At 49.7% G+C, this 10616-nt stretch overlaps 1 protein-coding gene across 2 annotated transcripts in view; it reads right to left on the bottom strand.

Moving 5' to 3' along the window:
- Window positions 1-1118: 1118 nt before the first annotated feature.
- The window catches only part of LOC137341010 (hepatic leukemia factor-like), a 71156-nt gene continuing 61658 nt past the window's right edge, over window positions 1119-10616 (bottom strand). The window contains exons 3-4 of one of the 2 annotated variants that reach the window (XM_068003832.1): window positions 9233-9453; window positions 1119-5273 (exon numbers count right to left, since the gene is read on the bottom strand). In XM_068003832.1, the coding sequence (XP_067859933.1) occupies window positions 5055-5273; window positions 9233-9453 (440 nt within the window). In that variant the 3' untranslated portion in view covers window positions 1119-5054. The remainder of the gene's footprint in view (window positions 5274-9232; window positions 9454-10616) is intronic. The other variant, XM_068003833.1, reaches the window with a different exon arrangement.

The raw sequence follows: 10616 nt of genomic DNA, 5'->3' as shown, positions 1-10616 counted from the left end.
CTAAATTCCATGACTTGCTTGTGGATGGGATTCAGGATCACATTCAGACTTTTAACACTGATCGTCAGCGGTGAGGGATGGGATGGGAGGGGGAAAGAGTTATGAGATGGCGTTGTGCCCGGATAAACCACCTCTTGCGCTGGATGTCGGGCTCTGTGGAACCGGCTGTGTTGCTGTGATGTTGCACTGTCGCCGGAGGCAACAGGGTAAAGGAAAAGAGGATTAGTGACAGGGGGGGGATTTGGTGAAGCAGTTCTACTGACATTGTAGCCTGCAAGAACAAAGCTAGAGTGGTTATAATCAGCCAAATGCCCAGGGTGGATTATAAATATTTGCTTGGCTAATATCTATCTATATTATATATTAAAATCCATACTTGGGTCATGTGTTCCATCAAAAAATTCTATGTAAACATTCCTATGTTACTGTGTTAGCCATGGATGAGTAGCACTCTCACCTCCGAGTCAGATGGTCGTGGGTTCAGGTCCCACTCCAGAGACTTGAGCACATAATCCAGGCCGACACTCCCACTGCAGTACTGAGGGAGTGCTGCACTGTCGGAGGTGTCGTCTTTCGGGTGAGATGTTAAACCGAGGCTCCGTCTGCCCTCCTGTAAAAGACCCGGCGGCCACTATTTCGAAGAAGAGCAGGGGAGTTCTCCCCGGTGTCCTGGGGCCAATATTTATCCCTCAACCAACATCACTAAACAGATTATCCTAGTCATTTTCATTGCTGTTTGAGGGAGCTTGCTGTGCGCAAATTGGCTGCTGCGTTTCCTACAGTACAACAATGACAACACTTTATTGGCTGTAAAGTACTTTGGGACATCCTGAGGGGCGTGAAAGGTGCGATATAAATGCATGTCTTTCTTTCATAGCACCTCTGCTGTTGTAAAACTGCATATCCTTTGACTAACAACAGAGGAGATCCGCTGGTACGATGAATTTTTAAAGGAGGTTTTCCCTGCTGACGAGCAGGGAGTTCCCGAGTTCAAGCCCGTGGTTTGGGGGCACTAGTGGTCTAAACGTCCCTGGGCCAGAGAGAGGGGGGGAGGAAATATCAGTGGTCATATCAGGCAAACCTCAGTGCTAAACAAGGAGGAAACAAGAACACCAGCATCAGTGAAGCCAACAAAAGAATTTATTAAACACTTTTACAAATACAGACAGCTGGGATCGGGCTGCACAGTAAATGCAATCCAGTCGGAAACAACTGAAAGGAGTTCTATTCCTCGCCTTTAACTGAATCACCTCACGCTGTTGCCAGTAATACAATGGTTGATCTCTTTCTTAAAAAAAAAATCATTCCACCGCAAAATAAAACATTTTATTTGTAAAATTATTAAAAATTAGTAAGCCTGAAGCCAAAGGACTAGACAGCCGTCACATTTAGATTGGAGTCTCTCAAAGCCTCTCACGTGTGCGCTCAATTATTGTGACAGATTACTAAATACACAATTAAAAAACTTTAACACACAGCAGGTCAGTCATCTGTTAAACAGAAAAGGCAGCTGGAAACCCTTTTGTAGAACTGCACCCTAAACGATGGGCCAAATGGCCTCCCTTCTGTGCTGTCTCGTTCTATGATTACTTCGAGAAGCTGATGGGCCTGCTCTGCATGTCCAGTGCTTTTCTGTTTTTATCCCACATCTTCAGCATCTGCACTTCTTTTATTTCTTAAATATACAAATTCTGTTTTATACAAATAATGCATGTCTGTGCGCTCGGCTGTACAAATCCTGAACTACTCCCCCTCCCCCCAAACCCCCCCCCCCTTTTCCCCCAATAATCGAGGTAGTGTCATCAAACTTCACTACTTGTGCAGGACAAATCATTTTCTACGAAACAAATTCAGTGACAACATCAGTTTCTGTGCAGAAACCGTGTGGGAAGACTCTCCAGGGGGCGAGGAGTGTAGAGGTCACAAATACATTCGTTCAAAGCTTACAAAAAAAAAACAACTAACTATGAATTGAAAGCAAACATGCTTCTTTCTCCCAGCTGACTAAGCCGCCCCAGTTAATCAGGGAGGTTAACGTCCGTCAAGGCCCCCAAGCTCCCTGTAATGTTGTGCAATGAAAACAGAAAATGCTGATAATGCACCGCAGGCTGGTCAGCATCTGAAAGAGAAAGGACAGGTTAATGCTTTGGGAGAGCCCCTCGATCAGATCCTAGCTGCCTCTTTATAACAGTGGTTAGCACCGCTGAACTCTGGTTCCCCCTTTCCTTTGGTTTTTGTTCAAACCCACCGAGGGGCTTCTTCAACCTTTCTCCAGTGCCAGTTCTGATTATGGGTCCCACCCGAATGTCTCTCTTTTAAATGCTGACTGACCTGCTGCAAATGTCCAACATAGCTTTTATTTCAGAATTCGCCGTGTGTGTGTGTGTGTGTGTGTGTGTGTGTGTGTGTGTGTCACATGTATCTCACAGCGGCCCTTCTGTGTCCACGACATGGCAGATTTGTTCTCTCTAATTCTGTACCCTTTAGTTTTGTCGTTAACGTGAGACCAATAACATGATGTCATGGGACAATTCTACCAAGACTCTCAGTCAAACACTTGAGCATAAGTCAAGGCCTAATCTTTGAAATTCATTCTTAGGGAGTCAAACCACAGCACAAGACTAGATCTGGTACTGCTGCACTAATCAAGGTGAGCGAGGTCAGGGAATGGGACACATTGCTACTTTTCCCACTCAGTGTTAGTTTCAAACTCTGCCTCAGGGCAGGGACAGCACGGGTTAGAGACAGAGTAAAGCTCCCTCTGCACTGTCCCGTCAAACACTCCCAGGGCAGGTGCAGGGTTAGATACAGAGTAAAGCTCCCTCTCCACTGTCCCATCAAACACTCCCAGGGCAGGTGCAGGGTTAGATACAGAGTAAAGCTCCCTCTCCACTGTCCCATCAAACACTCCCAGGGCAGGTGCAGGGTTAGATACAGAGTAAAGCTCCCTCTCCACTGTCCCATCAAACACTCCCAGGGCAGGTACAGCACGGGTTGGATATGGAGTAACGGTCCTGCTCTACTGACACAATTTAAGAAAAGTCCCTTTACTGTGTTAGTGTGACATTTCTCCAGTGCCTGTACCAGTCATCCTATAGACTCTGAGATCAGATTTGTGCTGTGGACCCATGCTGAACAGGAACTGCTTTTTTAAAATACTTTTCTGTCAAGAAAATAATTAACGGCAGCTCTGACTTCAGAAAATACAAGCAACTGCCCAAATATCTAAACTTTCATCTCAAGGCCTCTCTCCCTCCCACTCCATTGAAATGTGAAATATACTGTCCTATCATCTATACTCTCTTTATAATATACACAATATATATAATATAATTTTATTTTTTTAAAATACATTTGTCAGTATTCCATTCAAAAATACTGTACAAAAAAAGGACCTTTATAATTCTCTCTATAAACGTTAACATTATCATATAGAATATCTCTGCTCTTGGCCAGAAAACAGGTATAAACCGGGGAATAACCACCATATATGACAACACCATACCACTGGTAATTTTGCAACAAACACCTCTACATTCATCAGAAAATATCCACATACCAAATGGCCGTCAAAACCCAAATTGTTTATATAGTCAAAAAAATCCTTGTGGCCCTCGTGATTCCCTGCTCCAGTTGGGCGCTGATTCCTTGTTGGAGGTCCAGGTTCACAGGGGCCGGCTGACCCCACTCAACTAGCCAACTTCCACGTCTGATCCGAGCAGCCGGCGTCAGTAGGCTATTCCCCCTTGGGGGGGGGGGCCTTCACAGCGGAGCCCGACCCAGAGTCATGACCTGACATTCGCTGGATGGCGATACGGAGTTGGGAGCCCTGATCAATTTAACCCTCTGCCCTTCCCTGACACAAAGGCCGGCCGTGGAGGCCTCCAACAGACACCCCGGCCGAGACCAGCTAACTCCACCCAGACTAGAAATTAAAACCTTCTGGTCTGTGAGGCGTAGTTATATATTGTACCAGGTGACAGTGACCATCTGATTCGTCGGGGAGCTCAAATTTTATTTTGCCTGTTCTTAGTTGGGGAGAATGAAGGTCTCTTTAATATTCACAGGGAACGCCCGGGCCTCAGGTTACGCCCGGGCATCAGGGTATTCCCCCCCCCCTCCACCCCGGGGCCTCAGGGTATTCCCCCACATCACTTGCCTTCACTGACATTAAATTACAATTATTGCTTTCAGTTAGAAAGAATAAAAAGCCAAACCCAACACACCATGCCCTACGCTTAGGGAGACCAGGACAATTAGCCGTGTCGGAGGGGAAAATAAAAAATACAAGAGGTTATTCTGCTTTTATAAAACAAGCATGCAGTTAAAGGGGTGGGGGTGCCACCAAGGATGAAAGTTGCTGTTTCACTCTAAAAAGCACCTTCTGGTTAGAAATACATCACAGAAAATGGAAATACAACTCACAACAAAAAAATTTAAATTATATATAATTCATCGCAGAGGATGCTCATGGATTTTCTCCTTTTAGATTCACCGTTATCTCAGAGGGTTTTGGTGGGGGGGGTGGGGTTCGGGGGAGGTGGGATCGGATTTCTAGAAGCTTCAGTTGAGGTCCAGGAAACAGGTGAGGTGCCCACAGGTCGAAGGTCGGGGCAGGCTAATTGCATTCTGGTGATTGGTAAACGGAGCGATATCTGATAAAAGTTCCTTTTTAAAAACGAGAAATATAATATTCGATAAATCATTTCTGTGTGTTGTGGGGGGGGGTGGGGGGAAAGAGTGCCGGTTCACGGAGGGAGGGGTGTCAGAGCAGCATCGGAAATCTCACTACAATTTCCCTCGTCAGGTAAAAATACAGGGCCCTTTTCGAAATGCGAGGCAGGGCTTTGCTCGTGTGGAATCAGATGTACAAAGTCCATTAAGTCTCTGCTCATATTCAGTGACTGAACAGAAGGTTGGGGGGAGGGGGAGGGGGAGGGGGGGGTGGGGGGAGGGAGGGGGAAAAAAAAGAGTTGGGGAGTGCCGTCAAAAAGAGGAGGGCAAGTGCCCGTCTTGCATCTGTTAGCATCAGTGCGGTTGCCGGTTGCCGGTGCCTACAGGGGGTCGTGTCGGGCGTTGTATTTCGAAAGGATATTCTTGCACCTGCTCAGCTCCTTTCGGAGGTCGGCGACTTCCTGGCGCAGGGCCGAGTTCTCCTTCTCCAGGAACGCGGCGCGAATGGCAATCTGGTTCTCCTTGAGTCGGCGGGCGTCCCGTGATCGCTTGGCTGCCATGTTGTTCTTCCTGCGCCTTGCCCAGTATTTTTCATCCTGCTCGTAGATTGAATTGAAAAAAGTGGGGGAGATGTTAGACTTGGTGAAAGGAGCCTGGCAGACACGTTTGGGCCGGGGGGGGGTGTGGGTGGGTGGGTGGGTGGGTGGGGGGCGACCGGTGGCTGCGATTTGACCGGCCCACATCCAAGGTGAAAATTCCCCCAATGTGAGACTGTGTGCGAGCCGCGGGCGGGCGGGCGGGCAGATACCTGACTGTCCAGGTGTCTGCACCAGTGTCCACGTACACATTTTTTTTTGCTATTTCATTGGAAAATAGCGTGCTGACCTCATAAGTGTGCAGACACTGCTGTCCCACAATAGAGCTAATTAAACGGGGGATATGCTGCCTTTGCCCAGGCAATCGGCACCATTGACATGGCTGCTCTGCCTGTCCAAGGTATTACTGCATATCAGTACAGGCCCCTCCATTACCAACAGAACTGGTCTGATTCTCGATGACAACATGCACACAACTCACCCAGGTCACAGCAGTCTACAACACTGAGACACACACAAGGATAAAGTCCCAGGGGGAAATAAACTGCTTCCTTTTATCCGATGTGTTCTGTACATTTACGGGGGGCCTGAGACTAACACACATACACACACAGCACACAGTAAACTCTCGTCTTTCACACTGTCTGTGTACCTGAAACAAACCACTGACTGAGTTGAGCACAGTGGGGGTTAAATTGGTTAACCCCCGAAAACGGACGCGGGCACGCACTGCGCGATTAACCGTCGCAGGCAGGACGAGACATTCGTGCTACCACAGAACTTAACGCGTACATGCAAAATATCCAGGCCATTCCACGACGTTCGCACTCTCCACCAGCAGGGACAGCCCCGGATCTCTTAAAGGCAAGCTATCTTCTGACAGCCAGCCAAAAATCTCAAAAGGTAGCCGGTACCTGTTATTTGCAAAAATTAACAGTCTACTGTCTGCACGGAGTCTGAATGGAGATCAGACGTCTCACACGTAAAACACAGATGCAGGCTCCGTCCCTATGCTTACAAAATGTTGAAACATTGAATAAAGGTTGCGCACTACTAAATCCCACATCCTGCAATCTGTATGTCAGACCTCACCAAGTTGGTACCAGGCCTGCAAGATAGCATGCACCAAGGTTCTCTGCTGATGCACTAGAGGCTTTAGTGCAAGAGGTGGACAGAAGGAGGGGCATCCTATATCTGCGGGGGGGGGGGGCGGGGGGTGCAAGAGCCCCTCCTGCTGTATGCCCAAAAGGCAGTGGGAGAACGAAGTCAATGCCAGGCGCACAGCACCACAAACGCGGCGTCTCCTACCAACTGCACCACTAGCCACATCCACTGCTCCACACACTAAACCCCCATCACCCACATACCAACAAACCCTTTCAAACAGATGCTTCCTCTCATCTTCACACATTACACTGTTGCAAGCCACACACCCACAATTCACAGACCACACACACTGGCAGCTATTCAACCATGACATCATCCAGACACACGTCCCGCTTTCTTGCGGGAGAAGGCGGCGCAGAACAGGAGGCAGCAAGTGGCGGTGGCATTTAGCCCCTCGAGCCTGGTCCGCCATTCAACGAGATCATGGTGGAACTGTGACCTAACTCCATATACCCGTCTTAGCCCCATGTCCCTAAATACCCTTGGTGCACAGAAATCTATCAATCTCAGATTTAAAATTCACAACTGAGCGAGCATCAACTTCTGTCTGTGGGAGAGTGTCCCAAACGTCTCCCACCCTTTGCGTGTATCAGCGTTTCATAAATTCACTCCTTCACGTCCTGGCTCTAAATGTCGGGCAATGTCCCCGAGTCCGAGTATTCAAGTCCAGGCCACCTCCAAAAACAGTTACAAATTCATCAGCAGCCAGAAACAATAATCCAGCCACTAACCTGTAAATCCTGCATGGTCCCTTTAAATAGCGCCGGTAGGGGGTCCTCCAGATGCTCTAAGACATGTTCAGATGGTCGGGGTTAAGACAGTGCGTTGTGTGGAGTGTTAAATGCCAAAATGGTGGGTGAGACTTTAAATCAGCGTTGTACACTGATCGAAGGAATATTCTCCCTACTTTACACGATGCCGCTGTTCCGTGATTTGCGCACGCGCTAAACCTTTCACCAAGTTGGCGTCCGGTGCACGTCGTGCATACGCATCCAAGACGCCATCTTGGAACTCCAGAAGTCCGCGTAGCGCTACACTGCCCAACGCCGCAAGATTAAGGACATCTTGGAGGAGCTTGAAACCCAGGCAAGACATCACCGTAAATCACACTGAACTCAAATCTGCTTTATTTTATCCATTCAGTTTTACTTATCGTAACTTTACATAGAATCTACAGCACAGAAACAGGCCATTCGGCCCAACTGCTCCATGCCGGTGTTTATGCTCCACACGAGCCTCCTCCCCTCCCCACCCTACCCCCTGTATCCCTTTATTCCCTTCTCCCCTCGTGTATGTATCAAGCCTCCCCTTAAACACATCAATGCTATCTGCCTCAAACCACTCCGGGTAGCAGAGATTTCCACATTCTCTCCGCTCGTGTAACTTTTTTCTTTTTAAGAAGTCGTCTCACTGCGAGAGCCCGCTTGCATCCGCATTTCACCACAGCAGAAATGATTAAATCCCTTAATCCTCGCCCGAGGGGAAACTTAGCACGGTATTTGGGAATCACATGTAGCAGGGAATCAGCTGCTCGCAGTAATCTTCTTACACATCTCAACAACCGTCCGAGGGAGTGCTGGTTGGAGACAAGCTCTGACTCACCGTTGACGTTAATCATCTGCTGTTGTGGGGGGGCGGGCGGGCGGGCGACACTCGCTGAGCACAACAGTCCTCCGGTTGTTGCATATCCTCTCCTCTATCCCCCTCGATTCTCTCTCCTGAACAACGAGTTCCCTGGGGCACCAGGCACCCTCTACCTCACCCGAGCGGCCAATTTTTCAGGGATGAGCTTAAGACGGTGAGTGCAAGCCCCGGGGGGGGGGTGGTTTCCACCCTGGGGGAGGATTTAGAGCCGAACCCGAACCTGATCTCAACTCACACGCTCGCTTTCCAGCAAGGGTTTTTTTTTTTGGATGGCGCTCGGGAGCAAGGGACTCCAATTTAGCCGTGACCCATTCTGGGTCGCTGAGCCAATTGCAGCGAGTGCACCAGCTGAGATCAGTACCCAGGAAGTAAAGGTCAGGTTTCAATGTAGGAGACACACATAAAAAGGCCTCAGAGAGGGTGCGGAGGAGATTGACCAGGACGGTACCAGGGACGAGGAACTTCAGTTATGTGGAGAGACTGGAGAAGCTGGGATCGTGCTCTTTAGAGCAGAGAAGGTTAAGGGGAGATTTAATAGAGGTGTTCAAAATCATGAGGGGTTTTGATAGAGTAAATAAGGAGAAACTGTTTCCAGTGGCAGGAGGGTCGGTAACCAGAGGACACAGATTTAAGGTCATCGGCAAAAGAACCAGAGGGGAGATGAGGAGAATTTTTTTTTACACAGTGAGTTGTTATGATCTGGAATGCGCTGCCTGAAAGGGCGGTGGAAGCAGATTCAATAGTAACTTTCAAAAGGGAATTTGATGCGTACTTGAAGGGGAAAAATTTGCAGGACTACGGGGAAAGAGCTGGAGAGTGGGACTAATTGGATAGAATCTTTCAAAGAGCCGGCACAGACACGATGGGCAGAATGGCCTCCTCCTGTGCTGTAACATTATATTCCATCAGCACACACCAGGAATTGAACCCAAGGCCTTCCTGATTTATCTGGCTCAGTAAATACCGGGCTGCACAGATACCTGCAGAGCCATCAGATGCGACGATGTCATGACTGTATCTCTTCGATCACTGCTTGCTGCAGGTACAATCATTAATAATGATTGAACAAAAAAATACAGCATTCGTGCAGTGCAGCTTTAAATCTTTGTTGGGTCCTCCCCCCCCCCCATCCCGAACCAGTTCCAAATTACCTTCATTTCATCGGGCACAAAGACCTTGCGAGCTTTTTTAATCATCGGCTGCGGCTTCAGCTCCTCGTCCGTGAACTTGCGTTTCCGGGGGTCAAACATCTCCTGGCCTGGGATACTGGACAGAGCCAGGTCGGCAGGGTCCGGCTCATAGCTGACCGGCACCTGAATGCTTTCAGGGTCGATTGGACTGGGCGTGTTGCGGGTCGGTGGCAGTATCGGGCCTGCAGACAGACAGAGGTTAAGATCAGATATAGAACTACTCAGGATTTTACAACACAGAAACAGACCATTGACTGGTCTATGCCGGTGTTTATGCTCCACGGACTTCCTCCCATCTTGTCAACATCTCCTTCTATTCCTTTCTCCCTCATGTGTTTATCGAGCTTCCCCTTAAACACATCTACACTATTCACCTCAACCACTCCTTGTGATAGTGAGTTCCACATTCTCACCACTCTCTGGGTGAAGAAGTTTCTCCTGAATTCCCGATTGGATTTATTAGTGACTATCTTTACATTTATGGCACCTTAGTTCACAAGTGGAAACATCTTCTCTACGTCTACACTACTGAAGCCCTTCTTAATTTTAAAGACCTCTATCAGGTCAGCCCTCAGACTTCTCTTTTCTAGAGAAAAGAGCCCCAGCCTGTCAGTCATTCTTGGTGGTTGTATGTAGAGCAGTCATGATGTTTGATCTACAAGTCATCAAGTGCAGTGAGAGCTCATGTCAACAGTGGTGCGCGCACGCACGCACACGCGCACACACACACGCACGCGCGCACACACACGCACGCGCGCACACACACGCACGCGCGCGCACGCACACACGCGCGCGCACGCACACACGCGCACACACACACGCGCGCGCGCACACACACACGCGCGCGCACACACACACGCGCGCGCACACACACACGCGCGCGCGCACACACACACGCGCGCGCGCACACACACGCGCGCGCACACACACACACGCGCGCGCACACACACACACGCGCGCGCACACACACACACGCGCGCGCACACACACACACGCGCGCGCACACACACACCGCGCGCGCACACACACACCGCGCGCGCACACACACACCGCGCGCGCACACACACACCGCGCGCGCACACACACACCGCGCGCGCACACACACACCGCGCGCGCACACACACACCGCGCGCGCACACACACACACACACACGCGCGCGCGCACACACACGCGCGCGCGCACACACACACACGCGCGCGCACACACACACACACACGCGCGCACACACACACACACACACACACGCGCGCACACACACACACACACACACGCGCGCACACACACACGCGCGCGCACACACACACGCGCGCGCACACACACACTCTCATTCCAACAGAGTAGGTA

The sequence above is a fragment of the Heptranchias perlo genome, chromosome 23 (assembly GCF_035084215.1).
Source record: "Heptranchias perlo isolate sHepPer1 chromosome 23, sHepPer1.hap1, whole genome shotgun sequence".
Classification (NCBI taxonomy): domain Eukaryota; kingdom Metazoa; phylum Chordata; class Chondrichthyes; order Hexanchiformes; family Hexanchidae; genus Heptranchias; species Heptranchias perlo.
Note: the sequence above shows the minus strand (reverse complement) of the source record. Positions and strands in the feature narration are given on the sequence as shown.